Source organism: Chiloscyllium punctatum, chromosome 46 (assembly GCF_047496795.1).
Source record: "Chiloscyllium punctatum isolate Juve2018m chromosome 46, sChiPun1.3, whole genome shotgun sequence".
NCBI lineage: Eukaryota > Metazoa > Chordata > Chondrichthyes > Orectolobiformes > Hemiscylliidae > Chiloscyllium > Chiloscyllium punctatum.
The window spans coordinates 45561662-45584126 of NC_092784.1; the positions used below are offsets into that span (position 1 = coordinate 45561662).

A 22465-nucleotide genomic window follows, 5' to 3' on the forward strand; every position below is an offset into this window, starting at 1 on the left:
CATCCACCACCAATGCTCAGTAGCAGCAGTGTGGACCATCTACAAAATGCTCTGCAGAGATTCACTAAAGATCCTCAGAAAGCACCTTCCACTCCCACGACCACTTCCATCTAGAAGGACAAGGGCAGTAGATACATGGGAACACCACTCCCTGCACGTTCCCCTCTGAGCCACTCATTATCCTGACTCGGAAACATATCTGCCATTCCTTTAGTGTCGCTGGGTCAAAATTCTTGACTCCCTCTCCAGTAGAGGTGTGAGTCTAACCGCACTCTCTGGACTACAGCGGTTCAAGAAAGTAGCTCACCATTATGTTCTCAGGATAAGAGGAGATGAATATAAAATGCTGGCAGATCCAGTGATGCCCACAGCAGATGAATAAATTTAAAAAAAACCTCTTCCATTGCTGCGTTCATCAGGACAATTGTAAGTTCGGCAGATTTCATATAATCAAAACAACAAGAGAAAAGCGCCATGATTGTTTGTTTGACACTGATTGGCTGTGATGCGAAAAAAGAAGTTAGCTCCTAGAATTTCAGAAAGTTGTGCAAAGCTTAAAAGCATGTTCTTTCTATCAAATGTAAATGAAATGTATCACAAGTTTAGAGAGAGGGTGGCACCATGGCTCAGTGGTTAGCGCTGCTACCTCACAGCATCAGGGATCTGGGTTCGATTCCACCCTCAGGTGACTGTTTATATGGAGTTTGCATATACTCTCTGTGTCTGTGTGGGCTGCCTCTGGGCGCTCTGGTTTCTTCCCACAGTACAAAAATGCACAGGTTAGGTGGATTGGAATGCTATATTGCCCATAGTGTACAGGTTAGGTGAATTGGCCATGGTAAATTGCCCGTAATGTGCAGGCTAAGTGAGTTAGTTATGAACAATGCAAGGGAACAGAGATGGTGTGGGTCTGGCTGGGATGCTCTTCACAGGTTCAATTTGGATTCAATGGATTGACTGGCCTGTTTATACACTATAGGGGTTCAATATATCATCTGGACCCATACGTGATACAAACAAACTAAGTTTTAACAAAACACAGTTTCAACTTCCAAGCTTCAGATATCCACCCCCTTTTGTAATATTTTGTTCAATCTGATTTTTCGCTATTTCATCGTCTCTTCTGCCAGTATCATTCAGTTTCGCCATGACATCAAATTAGAAAGAAAAAAACAGAAAATAACCTGACCATTATAAAATCATTTATCACTTTAGGTGCTATTTAGAATTTGCTTTCATCATGTGGACATCCAGGGTTATCAAAGACGCAAAAGGACTTGGATGAAATAGAATTGTGTGCACCCTGTACTGCAGGTAATGGTGGTCACTTGCTCACAGTGTACAGTGTGATCAGATTCCGTTCTCTGTTACAGATGTTAATGAATGTGACTTCAGCCCATGTGGTTCTCATGCCAGCTGTAGGAACACAGTGGGAAGTTATATCTGTACGTGTGACCCTGGCTTTATATCATCGTCTGGAGGCAACAGAATGCATGACACCGATATATGTATCAGTAGGTGCTTTACATTTTAATCCATGATTTCCATCTGTCCTTTTCCGTTTAGCTACAAGGTTCATACCTCAGTACAGAACAGTAAGTCCTTGTTTAAAGTGGCCCTGTTTCACTTTAACGTCAGTTTGTTAATGTGGCCTGTCATTTCGTTAATCATTGCAAGATTTGTTTTATTGTTGCTTCTTGTGTGAAAATGTTGATGGCTTTCCCCATTCCCTAATATCTGGATCCACCCTCTCCCTGCACTTTGACTCGAGTTTTTGGCTTCTCCCTGCTCCCCACTCTCTGAGGTATGGACTCTACCACTCACCGCCCTCTGAGATATGGATTCTCCCCACCACCCACCTTCCAAGCTTTGGACTCTACCATACCCCACTCTCCAACTTACAGATTCTACCACTCCCTGCCTTCCGTGATATGCATTCCCCCCACTTCCCAGTGATACAGACTCGATCACTCCCTGCCGTCCAAGATATGGACACACACCCCCACCCCCAAACTTCAAGATATGGCTTCTACCACTCACTCCCTCCATGATATAGACTCTACCACTATCCCCCCCCCCCCCCACCTCAAGGTATGGACAATCCCACTCCCTTCCCTCCAAGTAATGGACAGTACCACTACCTGCCCTCTAAGGTATGGACTTACCCACTCCCTTCCATCTGAGAGGTGAAGTTTACCACTCCCTACCTCCAAGTAATGGTCTCCACCATTCTCTGCCTTCCAGATTATTGACTCTCCCAACATCCCTCTGTCCCGAGATATGGACTCTCTCCACTTCCCATTCTCTGAAATATGGACTCTACCACTCCCCTCCCTCTGAGATATGGGCATCCCTCCCCCCCCACCCCTCACTCTCAGAGACATGGAGTCGCCCTACCCTCTAGTTGCTGACTGTCTGCTCTCCCTGATGCATTCACTCACTGATTGCCTCTCATTGACCTGCATTCCCCATTCAGCATCCAGTTTATCCAAAACTGGATCTCCCATATCACAGGAGAGTACGTCCTGTCAGTTCAGAAAATTCGGGCACTTTTACAACCCAGGTTTACTTATGAGTGACTTTCAAATCTTCTCTGGTCTCACTGCTCTCCTCTGAAGCCCTCTCTAGTTGAACCAATATTTTACTCAAAGTCTTTTGCTTAAAGTCATGATCACCAGTAGAGCAGCCACAACATAATGTGAGGACTTGCTGCACTGTACTGTCCAGTGGTTAACATATTAAAATGCCTGCCATGGCACTGTCCTGACTAATATTTACCCCGATATCGAGAGCACAGAGAGGACAGACTATCTGGTCCTGATCACTTGTGGGATCCTGCTGTGCACCAGTTGGATGCATGCCACTTCGAAAGAGCTCTACTTGCTGCAAAAGCTGCTCAGGATAGGTGCTATGTGAATGCAGGTCTGTGAAATTTGGGCGATGCACTCTGTCCCTCAACCAGTGTTGACTGGATCAGCCATGATCTCACTGAATGGTGGGGCAGACTCGATGGGCTGAATGGCCTACTGCTGCTCCTAGGTCTTATGGTCTGACAATAACACAGTACAAGCTCCAAGGCTCCACACTGGGCACCTATTTAACAACCCCCAAAGAGACAAATTTGCACAAATCATGATGTCTTCCTTCTACAAGGAAGGATGTGGAGGCATTGGAACGGGTGCAGAGGAGGTTTACCAGGATGTTGCCTGGCATGGTAGGAAGATTGTATGAGGAAAGGCTGAGGCACTTGGGGCTTTTCTCATTGGAGAAAAGAAGGTTTAGGGGCGACTTGATAGAGGTGTACAAGATGATTAGGGGTTTAGATAGGGTTGACAGTGAGAACCTTTTTCCATGTATGGAGTCAGCTGTTACTAGGGGACACAGCTTTAAATTAAGGGGTGGTAGGTATAGGACAGATGTTAGGGGTAGATTTTTTACTCAGCGGTTGTGAGTTCATGGAATGCCCTGCCAGTAGCAGTGGTGGACTCTCCCTCTTTATGGTCATTTAAGCGGGCATTGGACAAGCATATGGAGGTTATTGGGCTAGCGTAGGTTAGGTGGACTTGGATCGGCACAACATCGAGGGCCGAAGGGCCTGTACTGCACTGTATTTTTCTATGTTCTATGTTCTATGTTCCTTCTGTGCTTTACCCAGTGACAGCAACAACCTGCATTTACTCAGAGACCTTGAAGGTGCTGAACACTCGATCACTCTCAGGCAGGTCTTGCTGGCCAGGTCTGGCAGAGTGAATCCTCAGGGAGCATCCCCTGTGCAAGAGGGCACTAACAACACATTGCCATCCAGCACGATGTCTCAGAGTTGCTGTGGTCCTCAGACCCGATCGAAAATTCCAGGGAACTGTCAGAGCAAAGCAGAGACGGGTTGCTCAACTCAAACTGCTGTCTCAATTTTAATTCCCAGCGCAGCTGTGTCCCAGAAGGAGTTGGGGGTTCAGGTGTACAATTGTTTGAAGTTTGCTTCACATGTCGTTAGGGATGTTGAGAAAGCTTGCCTTCACTGCTCAGACCTTTGAGAATAGGAGTTATGTTGAGGTTGTACAGGATATTAGTGAGGCCTGTTCTGGAGGACTGTGCCCAGTTCTGGTCCCCTTGTTACAGGAAGGATATTATTAAGCTGGAGCGGGGACAGAAAAGATTTACCAGTGTTTTGCCGAGAGTGGAAGGATTGAGTTATAAGGAGAGGCTGGATAGGCTGGGACATCTTTCACTGGACTGTGGGAGGCTGAGGGGTGACCTTATAGAGTTTTATAAAATCATGAGCGGTTTTAATAAGGTGAATATCAGGTGTCTTTCCCCTCGGGTGGGGGATTTCAAGACTGCAGGGCATATTTTTAAGGTGAGAGGAGAAAGATTTAAGAAAAGACAAGGGGCTTTTTTGTTTTACACAGAGAGTGGTTCATGTGTGGAATGGAATCCAGAGGGTGTGGTGGATGCGGGTACAGCTCCAACATTTAAAACACATTTGGATAAGTACATGAATAGGAAAGGTTTGGAGGGATATAGGCCAACTGCAGGCAAGTGGGACTAGTTTAGTTTGGGAACATAGTCGACATGGACTGGTTGGACCAAAGGGTCTGTTTCCATGGTGAATGATTCTATGATTCTATAACTCTATGAGTTGAATCCCGTTCCCCTCCCCACCTTTAGGACAGATCCAATGTAAGCATTAATTTAAAATCGAAAATTAACGATAAGGAGCTTTCTCTTTCGGAGGAATGTGTGTCATTAGAATTCCCTTCCTTGAAAGACAGTGAAAACAGGGTGTTTGAGTCTTTTTAAGATTTGGAGATGCCAGTGTTGGACTGGAGTTAAAAATCACACGACACCAGGTTATAGTCCAACAGGTTTATTTGGAAGCACTCGCTTTCAGAGAGCTGCTTCTTCATCGGGTGGTTGTGAAACATGACCATACGATACAGAATTTACAGCAAAAGGGTTACAATGTCATTGGAGTAGTAATGATATATTAAATAAATGTAGTTAAAAATCACTATAAGCTGGTGTTGTGTGATTTTTAATTGAATCTTCTTAAGGCAAAGATAGATAGATGCTTAAGAATCTATTGAGGAGTGGCAGGGGAGAGAAAGAGTGTCGAGTTAGCCAGGAATGTGGACTGATCAGCCATGATCTCTTTAAATGGTTGCGTGACATGAGGGGATGAGTATTTGATAGATTGGCTCCTGGGGTGACAGGGCTGTCATAGAGAAAGAAACTGGGTTGGTTACCATTATATTCACCGGAGTTTAGAAGAATGAGAGGGAATCTCACAGAAAGTTTGATGTAAAATTCTAACAGGGCCAGACAGGATAAAGATGAGCAAGGAGTCCAGACATGGGGTCACAGTCTAAGCACATGGAATAAACCATTCAAGACTGGAATAGAGCCATACAGCATGGGAACAGACCCCTCGGTCCACGCTCTCCCAGGCCTGGAAAGGACCCTGCTGTTTTACATCCTCATCGTCCCTGTCTCAGCTCAGGGCCACACTCTCCTAGACCTGGAAAGGACCTCTGCTGTTTCACATCCTCAGATTTTAATCCTCCAATCAGTCCATGCTGACTAAATTCCCAAACTAAACCATTCCCACCTGCCTGCGCTTGACCCTCCAAACACCTGCTATTCATGTCCTTATCCAAACGTCTTTGAAAACGTTGTAACTGTACACGCTTCCATCACTTCCTCTGGAAGTTCATTCCACACAAGAACCACTCTCTGGGTAAAGGTTGGCCCTCGTGTCTTTTTTAAAATCTTTCTCCTCTTACCTTAAAAGTATGTCCCTGAGTCCTGAAATCTTGAGCTGAGGAGAAATGTCACCACTGAGAGAGCAGGAAACCTGTGGGATTCTATGCCACAGGAAGCAATGGAGGTCCTAAAATTGAATATTTTCAAGAAGGAGTTAAATGTAATTCTTAAGGCTAAAGGGGACAAAGTGGTATGGAGAGAAAGTGGGAACAAGGACTGAGTTGGATGATCTGCCACGAATGGTGGAGCAGGCTCGATGGGCCGAATGGCCTCCTCCTGCCTCTATTTTCGATGTTTATTAGACCTCTGTGCCCTCTTGCCTTGAACACAGACAATCCTTTGTGCCAGGTATTGGTGACAATACAAAACAGCAGAGGCTACATATAGAAGGTGACCATAACGTTGCTCAGAGGCCCAATAATTGTCCATACTCTGCACCATGCGGCTCACATATTGTGGCTGTTTGAAAAGTGCTGGCTGAACATCATCGGAATACTCCATGAAGCACTGTTTCTACGGAATGCACAGCAGCAACAGCTAATATTCATTTATGGAACACTTTTAATGTTACAAAGCAAAACACGCCACTTTAAAAACATTAGCCAACTTGATGAAGATGATGGTTCTCAGCAGAGTTTGAAAGGAGAAACGCAAGGCGGGACAGGTGGAATGTTGTAAGGAAGGAATTCCTGACTTTAGGACCCAGGCAGTTGAAGCAAAGTCACTAAACCATCACTGATGCTTGTACCATCTAAAAGATGCACTTCAGAGATTCACCAAAGTCAGCACCTTCCAAACCCACGATCACTTCCATCGAGAAGGACAAGGGCAGCAGATACATGGGAACACCATCCCCTGCAAGTTCCCTTCCAAGCCACTCACCATCCTTATTTGAAAATATATCACTGTTCCTTCAGTGTCACTGGGTCAAAATCCTGGAATTCCCTCCCTAAGGGCATTGTGGGTCTAACTCCAGAAAATGGACTGCAGCGGTTCAAGAAGGCAGCTCACCCCCACCTTCTCAAGGGGCAACTCGGGCAGCCAATGATGAGATAATAAATTCTTTAAAATATTGGATAGATTTAAAATTTGGGGTATTCAAGAATTCATATCTGCAGGAGCGTATGTATCTATCGGGCTGTAAAACAAGAGGACATTACAGAGAACAACTTGCATTCCAATAATGCCTTTAAGACAGCACAATATCCCAAGGTGCCCTGACATAGGGACAAAATTTGACATTGAATTGTGGCAGGTGACTTCAGGCCAGGTCAGGCAAGGTAGATCTGAAGGGGAGTGTGTCTCTTCAATATCTCAACAAGATCGGGTTTTGAGAAGATTTGTAGCTCAGGTTGAGGTTCTGGATGTAGGCTTGCTCACTGCGCTGGGAGGTTTGGAAGGATGAAGCTTCATTCAGAGGCTCACTGATGATGTTACCTAGCATGGTGACGAAACGTCTGAAACCGAACCTTCCAGCTCAGCGAGCAAACCTACATCCAGAATCTCAATAAGAGTTTGTCCCTTTAGAATGAATCCAGCACATTCTGCTGCATCTTCCGACCTGCTTATGGAACTGTAGGGGAATGCATTGATATTTTTCGGATACAGGAAACGAGTCAAAATGATTGCATTCTACTGAAGTTCACCCTTCTGTTTGTCTCCCAAGAATTTGACTGTCCTTCCGATGAAGTTGCCAAATGTTCACCCACAGCCATGGAGACAGAGTGGATGCAGGTAAGACGCCACGGTCACCAAGGCATTTTCTGAACATTCTGAGGATGTGGGCCTAATTGATGTCTGAGGGAAAAATGCAGGAGATTGAATTGAATTAGCTTTATTGTCATATGTACCAACACGAATGCAGTGAAAAGTTTACAGGCTGCCATCTTTGGTACAGTTTCTTGAGTACAAATTAGATTAGATTCCCTACTGTGTGGAAACAGGCCCTTCGGCCCAACAAGTCCATACCAACCCTCCGAAGAGTAACCCACCCAGACCCATTTCCCTCTGACTAACACAATGGGCAATCTGGCTTGGCCAATTCACCTGACCTGCACACTTTTAGATCGTAGGAGGAAACCCACACAGACACAGGGAGAATGTGCAAACTCCACACAGTCGCCCGAGTGTGGAATTGAAACTGGGTCCCTGGCACTGTGAGACAGCAGTGCTAACCACAGAGCCACTGTGCCACCCCAACTCTGAGGAAAAAAATAGAAAAATAAAGAAATAAAAAGTCTGGCATTATAGATCTTCAAAGTACAAAATCACAGTAATAAATTAGAAAAATTAATGAAATAGAAAGCTCAGAATAACAGTCCTTCCACCATAATATAATACAAAAAGATAAATAAACACATTTAGATAAATAAACACATAAACACATTAGATTTATTGTCACATACTCAACTGAATGCAGTTGAAATGTGTACAAATCGTTGCCTATAGCATCATCTTCAGTGCAAAGGTCCCTGGGCACAGATTCTTCAATCACAGTTCCAATAAAATGGAGGAAAAAAATTCAGAACGATGATCTTCCAATCTAGTCCATGGTAGCCTCCAGGCTACACCAGGCCTAGCCTCCAGTCCTCACCAGGTCTAGCCTCCAGACCTCAATGGGCCTAGATCCAAACCACACTGGGCCTAGATCCAAACCACACTGGGCCTAGCCTCCAGACTGCACCAGACCTAGCTTCCAGTCCTCACTGGGCCTAGTCTCCAGTCCTCACTAGGTCTAGATCCAAACCGCATTGGGCCTGGCCTCCAGTCCTCACGAGGACTAACCACCAGACCACACCAGGCCTAGCCTCTAGAACTCACTGGGCCTAGCCTCCAGAACATACCATTGCTTGAAACCAGGCCACATTGGGCCTAGCTTCCAGACGCACTGGGTCTTGACTCCAGGCTACTCCGAGCCTTGCCTTCCGACTGCACCAGCCTTCATCTCAGGGTTCACGAGGCTGGGAGATCGCCCTAGAATCACCTCGAGACCGGACATCCACACTGAGACCATACCAGGCCGAGGGTCCACCATCTACAGCTGAAAGACCACCACACTGGGGGAGGGGGATTGTTGGGAGATTGCCAGGCCAAGCTGAAAGACTGCCACGCCAGTCCGAGAGGACACCTTGTTGGGTCTGTGCTGAGGCCAGGAATTCCGAGGTCGGGAATTCCGAGGTCGGGAGTTCCGAGGCCTGGAGTTCCGAGGCCAGGAGTTCCGAGGTCATGTGGCTTTTCTTTTAAAACAAAAAGAAATTTAAAGCAAAGATTGGGGCTCGGTAATGGAGCTGAAAATGTGTTGCTGGAAAAGCGCAGCAGGTCAGGCAGCATCCAAGGAGCAGGAGAATCGACGTTTCGGGCATGAGCCCTTTTTCAGGAATGAGGAAAGTGTGCCAAGCAGGCTAAGATAAAAGGTAGGGAGGAGGGACTTGGGGGAGGAGTGTTGGAAATGCGATAGATGGAAGGAGGTCAAGGTGTGGGTGATAGGCCTGAGAGGGGGTGGGGCCAGAGAGGTCAGGAAGAAGATTGCAGGTTAGGAAGGTGGTGCTGAGTTCGAGGGTTGGGACTGAGACAAGGTGGGGGGAGGGGAAATGAGGAAGCTAGAGAAATCTGAGTTCATCCCTTGTGGTTGGAGGGTTCCTAGGCGGAAGATGAGGCGCTCTTCCTCCAGCCATCGTGTTGCTATGGTCTGACGATGGAGGAGTCCAAGGACCTGCATGTACTTGGTGGAATGGGAGGAGGAGTTGAAGTGTTAAGCCATGGGGTGGTTGGGTTGGTTGGTCCAGGTGTCCTAGAGGTGTTCTCTGAAACATTCCGCAAGTAGGCGGCCTGTCTCCCCAATATAGAGGAGGCCACATCAGGTGCAGCGGATGCAGTAAATGATGTGTGTGGAGGTGCAGGTGAATTTGTGGTGGATATGGAAGGATCCCTTGGGGCCTTGGAGGGAAGTAAGGGGGGAGGTGTGGGTGCAAGTTTTGTATTTCTTGCGGTTGCAGGGGAAGGTGCCGGGAGTGGAGGTTGGGTTGGTGGGGGGTGTGGATCTGATGAGGGAGTTCCAAAAAGTGGTCTTTTTGGAACGCTGATAGGGGAGGGGAGGGAAATATATCCCTGGTGGTGGGGTCCGTTTGGAGGTGGCGGAAATGACGACGGATGATACGATGTATATGGAGGTTGGTGGGGTGGTAGGTGAAGACCAGTGGGGTTCTGTCCTGGTGGCGATTGGAGGGGTAGGGCTCAAGGGCGGAGGAGTGGGAAGTGGAGGAGATGCGGTGGAGAGCATCGTCGACCACGTCTGGGGGGAAATTGCGGTCTTAGTCGAAGGAGGGTGTCAGTGGAAGGGTACTGGTTGGTACGGCGGGAAAGGAAGGATCGGAGGGCTTTGAGTCCTTCATGACGGGGGATGGAGGTGTACAGGGACTGGATGTCCATGGTGAAGGTAAGGCGTTGGGGAAGCGAAAATCATGGAGGAGGTGGAGGGCGTGGGTGGTGTCCCGAACGTAGGTGGGCAGTTCTTGGACTAAGGGGGACAGGACCGTGTCGAGGTATACAGAGATGAGTTCAGTAGTCAAAGGAGGGTGTCAGTGGAAGGGTTAGTCAAAGGAGGGTAATGGAACCGATGTTGGCACAATGGGTTGAATGGCCTCTTTCTGTGCCTGAAGAATTCCCTGATTCTGTGACTGTGGATTGACAAACACGACCCACTTTATCCACAGAAACAGCTTCTCATTCCCAGTTTACAGAAATAGCTAGACAATATGTGATTTTTAACTTTGTACACCTCAGAGAGTAGTGGAGACGAGAAGCATTTAAGGAGGAGGTAGGTCTCTTTGAAATCATAGACCTCTGAGAGAGGCTGTTCTGCCCATCGACCATCCAACAAGCATCACACCCAGACCCAGGCCCCTACCCTATCTCCGAGCACTACAGAGAAATTTGGCATGGCCATTCCCTCCTTCCCTACACATCTTTGGGCTATGGGAACACACACACACACGCACGCACGCACACACACACACACATGAGGAGCATGCAAACTCCACACAGACAGTTGCCCAAGGGTGGAATTGAACCGTGGCCCCTGGCGCTGTGAGGTAGCAGTGCTAACCACTGAGTCACCATGGGCTTGATGAGTTGAGGGCTGTGAGGATCTGGCTTAAAAGCGGAATTGAGACTTGGGGCAGACCTTAAAGATTAACAGTGCAGATTTGAGGGGCTGAATGGCCTACATTTGTTTCATTATGTTCAGTGATTATCAGCATCCAGGTTTCACATGGTTCCTGAGGAGATCACAGACAAAGAAATCGGAATAATTTACTGTTTCATGGGACATGGATGTTACATTGCTGTGGGTCTGGAGTCACGTGTAGTCTGGACCAGGTGACGATGGCAGAGTTCCTTCCGAAAGGACTAATGAACCAGATGGGTTTTATTCCACCAACCATCACTTACGTGGTCATTTGTTCGATGCTTAATTCCCGATTCTTTTATTCAATTCAATTTCCCACCATCTGCTATGACAGGACTCAAACCCAGTTTCCCAGAATGTTACCTCTGTCACTCAATGACCAGTCCAGTGATAGTGCCATGAGACCGCCACCTCCCAAGTGCAGTTGTGTAGTGCCTTCACATAGTGCAACACCACATGGTGCTTCACACCGTTGTTATCAAAGGCTGAGATACATAAGGACACAGGAAATAGCGTGGGTTTTAAGGACTGTCTTCAAGAAGCAGAGAGAGGTAGAGCAGTTTCTGAAGGGAATTCCAGACCTTGGAGCCCAGGCAGATGAAGGGTCATGCCATCAGAGAGATTAACATTGAAACGTACAAGGGAAAAGGATGGGAGAGTAGCAGAGTTACCACTGCAATCTTTGTTATCATCTACTGTAGTCTGGTTGGGTGATCGGAGAGCAAATATAGCTAGGGAACAGATGATGGTTATACTTTAATGAAGGGTTAATTTTGTGTGTGTTTGTGTGTGTGTGTGGGTAGGTATGTATGTGTGTGTGTATGTATATGTTTGTGTGTGTGTGTGTATACACATATGTGTTTGTGTGTGTGTGTGTGTCTGTATGTGTGTGTGTGTGTGGGTAGGTATGTATGTGTGTGTGTGTGTGTGTGGGTAGGTATGTATGTGTGTGTGTGGGTAGGTATGTATGTGTGTGTGTGGGTAGGTATGTATGTGTGTGTGTATGTATATGTTTGTGTGTGTGTGTGTATACACATATGTGTTTGTGTGTGTGTGTGTGTCTGTATGTGTGTGTGTGTGTCTGCGTGTATGTGTGTGTATAGCATACATTTAGGAATCAGCTAATGGCTAAACCCATCTAGCCTGCACATTCACAGACATTATGGCCAATCCGAGGGCTTTTGCCCGAAACGTCGATTTCGCTGCTCGTCGGATGCTGCCTGAACTGCTGTGCTCTTCCAGCACCACTAATCCAGTATTATGGCCAATCCACCTAACCTGTACATCTTTGGACTGTGGGAGGAAACTCACACAGACACAGGGAGAACATGCAGATGTCACTCAGACAGTCATGGCAGTGTTAGAGTTGTAAAAATCAAGAGAACTGTGGATGCTGTAAATCAGAAACAAATACAGAAATTGCTGGAAAAGCTCAGCAGGTCTGGCAACATCGCTGGAGAGAAATCAGAGGTAACATTCCGGCGAAGAGTCACTGGACCCGAAACATTGACTCTGACTTCTCTCCACAGATGCTGCCAGACCTGCTGAGCTTTTCCAGCAATTTCTATTTAGTGGTGTGTAAGGAGAAATAAAATTCTGGACTGTGTCGAACTGACCTTTAAATTCCAGTTTTCAATATTCAAGAGCTCATCTTATTTACATTTTTTTAGCCTAATGGGAAAGTGTAGCAAGTCAGAGGGCGGTATTTCTAGGAAGTGAAAGCCTCGCGGGAGGTTTTTATAGTCTCCTCTTTCAGTTGTTCATCAAAGTCCAACTGATTAACGGGCAGGTGGTATCGCGCCATACTCCCCAGTCTACACCCACAGTCCAATCCATTCGCAGTCTCTGGGCAATAAATATTGCTTTTCCAGTGCTACCCTGGTATCATTTCTCATTGGAAGGTGAGAGAGATATTCATGTCAACAAACGTGGCCAGAAACACAGGGACAGGATGTCGAATTAACATGTGCACTCAGTGCAAGTTCGTTTTCGGATAGGTGACAAACTGGCTTCCTGTTATACCCAGACACAAGCCTATTTACCCATGATGTGGGGATGCCAGTGTTAGACCAAGTCAGAAGTCACATGTTCTAGTCCAACAGGTTTATTTGAAATCACAAGCTTTCGGAGCACTGCTCCTTCATCAGGTGATTCCCATTTATCAATTAATTAATTTGACCAAAGACCAGTCAAACAGAATCTCACACAAGTTATTTTCCCGCTTTTCTTCCACCTACTTATTCTACTGGAGAGGGTTCAGAAGAGATTGACCAGGATGTTGTCAGAAATGGAGGGTTTGAGTTAAAAGAAGAGTCATAGAGTCATAGAGATGTACAGCACAGACACAGACCCTTCAGTCCATCTCGTCCATGCTGACCAGATATCATGAATTAATCTATTTCCATTTGCTAACACTTGGCCCATATCCTTCTAAACCCTTCCTATTCCTATACCCATCCAGATGCCTTTTAAATGCTTCCTCTGGGAGCTCATTCCATACACGTACCACCATCTGTGTGAAAATTCTCCCCCTTTGGTCCCTTTAAAATCTTTCTCCTCACACCCTAAACCATTGACCTCTAGTTATGGACTCTCCCACTCCAAGGAAAAGACTTTGTCTATTCACCCTATCTATGATTTTGCAAACTTCTATAAGGTCACCCCTCAGCCTCCGACGCTCGAGGGAATCAGCCCCAGCCAGTTCAGCCTCTCCCTGTAGCTCAGATCCTCCAACCCTGGCAACATCCTTGTAAATCTTTTCTGAACTCTTTCAAGTTTCACAACATCTTTCCGATAGGAAGGAAACCAGAATTGCTCACAATATTCCAAAAGTGGCCTCACCAATGTCCTGTACAGCCGCAAAATGACCTCCCAACTCCTGTACTCAACACTCTGACCAATAAAGGAAAGCATACCAAATGCCTTCTTCCCTATCCTATCTACCTGCGACTCCACTTTCAAGGAGCTATGAACCTGCACTCCAAGGTCTCTTTGTTCAGCAACACTCCCCAGGACCTTACCATTAAGTGTATAAGTCCTGCTAAGATTTGCTTTCCCAAAATGCAGCACCTCGTATTTATCTGAATTAAACTCCATCTGCCACTTCTCAGGCTGAATAGACTGGGACGGTTTTTTCACTGGAATGTAGGATCTAGAGGGGTGACCTTACGGAAGTTTATAAAATCATGAGGGGTGTAGATAAGGGTAAATGGCAGGTGTCTTTTCCCAAGGGTGGGGGCTTTCAAGGTTTAGGGGCATATTTTTATGGTCAGTGAAGAAAGATTTTAAAGGCCATGAGGGGTAACGTTTTGATACAGAATGTGTGGAATGAGTTACTGGAGGAAGTGGTGGATGTGGGGACAGTTACAACATTCAACAACTATTTGGAGAAGTTCATGAATATGAAGGGTTTGGAGAGATAAGCAGTCAGGTGGGAGTAGTTTAGTTTGGGATTATGGTCAGCATGAACTGGTTGGACTGAAGGGTCTGTTTCCGTGTTGTATGATTCTATGAATGTACTCAGTGAGAAATGTAATCCCTGTGATACGCAGCACCATAGCAAATCCACTCACTCGATAAAGCAGCTTCAAGCAAAGATTCAGGATGGAGGCGGAACCATGGGAAGAATATTGAACTGCAGGTTACAGCAATGACTGGTACAGATTTGGTAGTGCACGTGCAATTTCTACCCTGGAATTCTCCAGTGCAATATCATGAACTTACTTGACTCTCTCTCTCTCTCTCTCTCTCTTTTTCCCAGGGTAACAGTTCAGCTCCTGAGCATGATGATCCAACCTGCTCACTCATCAGCTTATTCCGTGACTATAATGTATGTGAAAAACTGCATAGTCAAGAGGACTTTGATTTTGAGGAGAACCTGAAGGTAAGCATTGGGAAAGGGAAGTTAAACAAATGTAGGATGTAATGTCGGAAATTGTATCTCCGCGGAACTCTGATTTAGGGCTCACTTGTAATTCATTTTGATTTGCCAAAACTTTAAAAAGGACCTGAAGAAGGCATTTGGTACGATTGCCTTTATTAGTCAGTGCATTGAGTTGGGAGGTCATGTTGCCACTGTACAGGACATTGGTGAGGCCACTTTTGGGATACTGCATTCAATTCTGGTCTTCTTCCTATAGGAGGGATGGTGTGAAACTTGAAAGGGTACAGAAAAGATTTACAAGGATGTTGCCAGGGTTGGAGGATTTGAGCTATAGGGAGAGACTGAACAGGCTGGGGCTGTTTTCCCTGGAGTGTCGGAGGCTGAGGGGTGACCTTATAGAGGTTTATAAAATCATGAGGGGCTTGGATAGGGTGAATAGACAAGGTCTTTTCCCAGGGGTAGAAGAATCCAAAACTAGAGGGCACAGGCTTAACGTGAGAGAGGAAAGATTTAAAAGGGACCTAAGGGGCAACTTTTTCTCACAGAGGGTGGTACGTGTATGGAATGAGCTGCCAGAGGTGGAGGCCGGTACAATTACAGCACTTAAAAGGCATGTGGATGGGTATATGAATAGGAAGGGTTTAGAGGGATATGGGCCGGGTGCTGGCAAATGGGACTAGGTTAGATTGGGATATCTAGTCAGCATGGCCAAATTGGACTGAAAAGTCTCTTTCATACCGTACAACTCTGTGACTCGATGATTCAATTGTCCATTCATATATGTTTCTATATCTTTAATGCTGATGTGCTTATCTTTATGTTTCGATGTATCTACACTTTGTCCCAAATCCTTTCACTTGCAAATTCCGTCTTTTAAGCAAGTGATTTCTCCCGAATTCGCAATTGAATTGATTAGTGACCATCTCTGATTATAATCTTACCCACAAATCAACACATGTTCTCTCGGCAGGTACTATCAAATCCTTTCATAATTATTTATTCCGTCTCCATCCCTCTTGAATTAAAATCCACTTTCTCCCTGTGTGTTAGTACTTCTCAGAATGTAACCATGAGGTCAGTCCATTGAATAATTTCTTTCATTTGTTCGTGGGATGTGGGCGTCTCTGTCTGGACTGTTATTTATTGCTCATCCCTAGTTGCCCCCTTGAGAAGATAGGGGTGAGCTGCCTTCTTGAGCCCCTGCAGTCCATCTGCTGTCGGTTGACCCACAATGCCCTTAGGAAGGGCATTCCAACATTTTGACCCAATGACAGTGAAGGAATGGCGATATATTTCCAAATCAGGATAGTGAGTGGCTTGGAAAGGAACTTGCAGGGGGTGGTGTTCCCCATGTATCTGCTGCCCTTGTCCTTCTAGATGGAAATGGTCTTAGGTTTGGAAGGTGCTGTGTAGGGAGCCTCGGTGAATTTCTGCCGTGTATCTTGTAGATAGTACACACTGCTGCTACTGAGCGTCAGTGGGGGAGGGAGTGGATGCTTGTGGATGTGGTGCCAATCAAGCAGAGGCTGCTTTGTCCTGGATGGTGTTGAGCCTCTTGAGCGTTGTTGGAGCTGTACCCATCCAGGCACATGGGAAGTATTCCATCCCACTGCTGCCTTGTGCCTTGTAGATGGCTTTGGGGTGTCAGGGGGTGAGTTACTTGCTGCAGTGCCCCTAGTCTCTGACCTGCTCTTGTAGCTGCAGTATTGATATGACCAATCCAGTTCAATTTCTGGTCAATCACACGGATGATCCCTGGAATGACAGGTCTAGCATATGAGGAACGGCTGAGGATACTGGGATTGTATTCGTTGGAGTTTAGAAGATTAAGGGGAGATCTAATAGAGACGTACAAAATAATACATGGCTTTGAAAAGGTGGATGCTAGAAAATTGTTTCTGTTAGGCGAGGAGACTAGGACCCGTGGACACAGCCTTAGAATTAGAGGGGGTCATTTCAGAACGGAAATGCGGAGACATTTCTTCAGCCAGAGAGTGGTGGGCCTGTGGAATTCATTGCCACGGAGTGCAGTGGAAGCCGGGACGCTAAATGTCTTCAAGGCCGAGATTGATAGGTTCTTGTTGTCTAGAGGAATTAAGGGCTACGGGGAGAATGCTGGCAAGTGGAGCTGAAATGCGCATCAGCCATGATTGAATGGCGGAGTGGACTCGATGGGCCGAATGGCCTTACTTCCACTCCTATGTCTTATGGTCTTATGGTCTTATGTCTTATGGTCTTATGATAACCCCCAGGATGTTGATATTGGGAGATTCAATGATGATAACACCATTAAATGTCAAAGGGAGACAATGACATTGCTTGTTAAAGATGGTATTTGTCTGGCACTAGTGTGAGACCAATGCTACTTGCTAACTGTCAGCCCAAACCTGGACATTGTCCAAGTCTCTCTCGCCAAATTACGTGGAAATTAGAAAGAATTTTTTCTTAATAAAATAGCCTTTACCATCTTTACTGAGAAGAAACATTATCACCCAGAGGGTGGTGGGAATCTGGAATTCTCTGCCTGTAAGGGTGAGAGAGGCAGAAACCCCCATCACATTCAAGAAATCTTTAGAAGTGCTCTTCCAATAGCAAGGCATACAAGGCGATAGGTTAAGTGCTTGGAAATGGCATTAAAATAGATAGCATAGGCCAAAGAGCCTTTCTCCTGCTGAAGATCTCTGTGATATAAGAAACCTTTAAAAATCTGAAATTTCCTTAACCAAAGTACAAGGGAACAACTGAAAGCAAATGAATGGCAGAACACTGGGTCGCTTAGAGGAACAGAGAGATCTTGGGGTAATTATTTACAGATCTCTGAAGTCAGCAGAGCATGTGGATAGGATAATTCAGGAGGCAGGGTAAAACCAATGACTGCAGATGCTGGAAACCAGATTCTAGATTAGAGTGGGGCTGGAAAAGCACAGCAGTTCAGGCAGCATCCGAGGAGCAGGAAAATCGACGTTTCGGGCAAAAGCCTAATTCAGGAGGCATATGGGACAATTGCCTTCGTCACTCGTGGCGTACAGTATAAATGCAAGGAGGTAATGTTGGAGTTGTACAGAGCGTTGGTTAGGCCACACCGGGAGAATTGTGTGCAGTTCTGGTCACCTCACTACAGGAAGGATGTGATAGCACTGGAGGGGATACAGAGGAGGTTCATCAGGATGTTGCCTGGGATGGAGAAGTTGAGCAATGAGGAGAGACGAGATAGGCTTGGACTGTTTCCTCTGGAACAGAGAGGGGGGGGGGGGGGGGGACATGATTGAGGTATATAGGATTATGAGGAGTATGGACTGGGTGAGTAGGGAGCAGCTGTTCCCCTAATTTGAGGGGTCAATCACGAGGAGGCATCGTTTTTGGGTAAGGGGCAAGGGATTCAGAGGGGATTTGGGGAAAAGAAACTACCTCACACATCAGGCGTTGGGAATCTGGAGTGCATAGCCTGGGAAGATAGTGGAGGCCAGAAACCTTTAAGAACATATTGGGATGAGCACCTCAAATATCATAACATTCAAAGGTATGGGACAACTGGTGCGCAGTTATTGGTAGCTAGGATGGTGCAGACTCAATGGGCGAAGGGCCTTATCTGCTCTGTATGACTTCATGTCAGTTGCCAGGCTGAGATTGTTGGGTGTGGAGCAAAGCTGAGGAACAGAGTTGAAATGCAGACCAATTGGGACTGAATGGTTCAGGCAGTTGAATAGGCTACTCCTGTCAATGGTCACAACCATCAGAAATCTCAACCTCTTTCTAATCCAACTCATCGCTGTCCAGCACTTACTCTGACCAACTTGCTGTTCCTCTCGATCTGATCGCTTATCGTTTCCATCGTTTTACTTGACATTTCCAACGGCTCTGCCGTCGCCCAGACAGAAATCCACCCTCCCTTTCGCATCATAATTCTGTTCTTAATGCAAATCCATTTCAGTGCAGAGTTGCAACACAGCCTGCCACCTGAAGTGAATGAATTGTAGCCGCGTTGATGGGACTGTTTCAATCCTGCAGAACCTCACCTCGCTAACAGAGGAGCTTCTCAGAAACCGGTCCCGTTTGGAAAATCTGGGAGGGCAGGATCGACAGAGAGCACTGGAGGTATCCTTACAGACCATTGAAAGCTCAGTGATGGCCTTGGCGTACACACTCAGTGATCAGGAAAAGAAGAACATGGCGTTTGGAAATATCGGTAATAAACCCAGAGGGTGACACCAAGTGGAAAGAAATAAATTAAAGTTGAGCGTATTGGGCCTCCATCTTAGGAACAGGAGTAGACCATTCAGTTCCTTAAGCCTGATCTGCCCTTCAACGAGATCACAGAATCCCTACAATGCATGTAGAGGCTTATCGGCCCTTTGAGTCTGCACTGGCCCTTCAATGAACATCCCACCCTATCCCCACACTTTAAACCATAGCTAACGCTGATGAAGGGCTTATGTTTGAAACGTCGACTCTCCTGACCGGCTGTGTTTTTCCAGCGCCGCACTTTTTGGCTCTGATCTCCAGCCCTCACCGCCTGCACATCCCTGGATAATTCGAGCAATTTAAGCATGGCCAATCCACCTAACCTGCACATCTTTGGACTATGGGAGAAAACCAGAGCACCCAGAACCCTGGCGCTGTGAGGCAGTAGTGCGAACCATTGAGCTATACTGTCCTCATGCCTAATCTGTGACCAAGCCCCATATGCCTGCCATTGGCCCATATCCCTTAATACCTTTGCTTAACAAAAGTTTATGGACCTCAGGTTTAAAATTAACAACTAATCCAACATCCGCTGTCATTTGTGGTTGAGAATTCACCATTTTCAGGACAAAAAGGGATGAGTCTTCTTCAAAATCATACCATGGGATAACTTCCATCTGTTCAGGATGGCTTCAATTTAACATCTTTTTTTAAAACTCGCAGACCCCAGAGACATTTATAGAGTTCAATACCTGATCAGCCATCATTGAATTGAATGACTAGTACAGTTTCAAAGGGCTGAATGTCTGCTGATTTTCTTCAAGTCTGGCACAGTTATTGGGATAGTGCAGGGATATGGCAAAGGAGTGGCCATGGTCTTGCTGGATAACGGAGCACGTTCGAGGGGCTGAACGGCCTAATCCTTTTCCTAACGCCTCTGTTTCTGGGATAGTGAAAATTGGTCAAACTCTCGGTCAGCTAAAGGGATAGTCTTTTAGACGTAGTGAGCTCCGAGCTGTGCCCAATACATCCGGCTTTTCCGTGCTGTGCTGCTGTAAACATTTACCAGCCTTCATGCTCCTTTCCTTAGAGGTTGAAATGGAGGTGCTACGAGGACGTAACTTTACAGACAAGGAAACTGCGTCGCTGTCGGCGAAGGGGAACCAGATGGACATCCACTGGCGGGCAGTTACTGACAGAGAGGATTCTGGTAAATCCCTCATTTGGTCCCTCAATAACTGTCTAATACCATAATAGTCATCATCTCACCAATCATACCCCTCTACAAGAGTCCACATATCACCCAGTCACCAACTTTCATAAGATGGTGAGGATTCCTGTCATGTGCTGCTGGTGGGTGATGTTGACAGAGGGGTCAATGTTGACCAGGACAGTGGAGCAAGCTTTAATCCATGATCCAGTCTCTGGTGTGGGGCTTAATCCCACAACATTATGACTCTCGAGACAAGAGTGTTACCGTAACTGAGAGACTGATAGAAAGAAGCTTCAAAGGAGAGACAGACAGACACAGAGCAGGCAGTAATATGGAGAATAAGTGAGAGAAAGACATTTTGAGAAGGTGACGGTGAAGAAGCTTATCTAAGATTACAAAGAGCTCTTGACCAATTGGGTCAATGGGCTGAGATGGGGTTTAATTTGGATAAAGGTATGGTATTGCTTTTTGGAAAAACAAACACAGGGTGGGAGTGGATGGAAAGTATTTGGCCTGGAGCTCAATGACCAGTGGTGTTCCACAGGGATCTGTTCTGGGACTTTGTGATTTCTATAAATGTATTGGATGAGGAAACGGACGGGAGGATTAGTAAGTTGGTGGAGTTGTGGACAGTATGGAGGGCTATTGTAAGTTGCAATGGGACATTGACAGGATGCAGAGCTGGGCTGAGAAGTTGCAGGTGGAGTTTAACCTGGAAAAGTGTGACATGATTCATTTTGGAAGGTTGAATTTGAATGCAGATTGCAGGGTTAAAGGCAGGATTCTTGGCAGTGTGGAGGAACAGAGGATCTTGGGGTCCATGTCCTTAATCCCTCAAAGTTGCCATCCAAGTTGATAGGATTGTTAAAAAGGCGTAAGGTGATTTGGCTTTCATTAGCATGGAGATTGAATAGAAAAGCCAGGATGTTATGCTGCAGCTCTATAAAGCCCCAGCTAGACCACACTTGGAATATTGTGTTCAGTTCAGGTCACCTCATGATAGGAAGGATGTGGAAGCTTTAGAAAGGGTGCAGAGGAAATTTACAAGGATGCTGCCTGGACTGGAGGGCTTGTTTTATGAAGAAGCTCGGGCTTTTCTCATTGGAGAGAAGAAGGGTGAGAGGTGACTTGATCGAGGTGTACAAGATGATGAGAGGCATAGATAGAGCAGCTAGCCAGAGACATTTTCCCAGGATGGAAATGTCTATCATGAGGAGGCATAATTTTAAGGTGGTTAGAGGAAGGTTTGGGGGAGATGTCAGTGGTAGGTTCTTTACACAGAGAGTGGCGGGTGTGTGGACTGCACTGCTGGCAGTGGTAGGAGAGTCTGGGATATTTAAGCAACTCTTGGATAGGCACATGGATGATCGTACAATGAAGTGTATGTAGGTTAGTTTGATCTTAGGGTAGGATAAAAGGCTGGCACAACATCGAGGGCCGAAGGGCCTGTTCTGTGCTGTTCTATGGTCTATGTTCTATGTTCTATGGAAGACTTGCACAATTATTGGTGGTGTTGCAAAAGAAAAAACTAGGGACATATTTTCAAGGTGAGAGGAGAAAGGTTTGGAGGGATATGGGCCAAAAATAGGAAAGTGGGGCTCGTTTAGTTTGGGAATGTGGTTGGCCTGGATTGGTTGGACTGAAGGGTTTGTTTCCACGCTGTATGACTTTATGACTCCTTTTCGATTCTCTGAAACAGGGCCGTGGAATCCTGTTATCGACAAAGACTTGCCAGTGTTGCAGTATTGAGGTGTAGTCACCATAGTCACGAAGGGTAAAGCAGCAGCTCATCCGTCCCCAGCAAGTCTCTGAATGGCACCAGTCGCCTGATCAAGCGGACTCCACACTGTTCAGAGTGGGCTAAACATGGCCAGAAACATCCATGAGGTTTCTAATTTATCACAGGCTCACCAGCTGGAGACCCTTTGGCGTTGTGAGTTTGGACTGGTCAGACTTAGGGACTGGGCCATTTTCTCAGCTCCGCCCTGACTGAGGTGTCATGAGACCATCAAACTTTGGAACAGGAAATCGGGGCAGGGGGAGGCCTCTCGAGCCTGCTCCGCTCTTCGATAACAGCGTGGCTGACCTGTCCCAGGCCTCACATCCTCCTACATGTTGGCTCCTCTCTACCTCAGAAAGGCGAATGTTCAGCCACAATATTTTCTTCAATCTGATACTTTCTCTCATTCGGTGTAATAGCCACAGAGTCTTAGCGATGTACAGCACAGAAACAGACCCT

The 22465-nt window shown here is 46.3% G+C and overlaps 1 protein-coding gene across 4 annotated transcripts in view; it reads left to right on the forward strand.

Annotated features, from left to right (window-relative positions):
• Positions 1-22465, forward strand: part of LOC140467987 (adhesion G protein-coupled receptor E3-like) — a 93012-nt gene that overhangs the window by 41667 nt on the left and 28880 nt on the right. For all 4 annotated transcript variants that reach the window (XM_072564106.1, XM_072564107.1, XM_072564109.1 and 1 more), the window contains 5 exons: positions 1374-1514; positions 7430-7497; positions 14709-14831; positions 18840-19017; positions 20104-20223. In XM_072564106.1, the coding sequence (XP_072420207.1) occupies positions 1374-1514; positions 7430-7497; positions 14709-14831; positions 18840-19017; positions 20104-20223 (630 nt within the window). The remainder of the gene's footprint in view (positions 1-1373; positions 1515-7429; positions 7498-14708; positions 14832-18839; positions 19018-20103; positions 20224-22465) is intronic.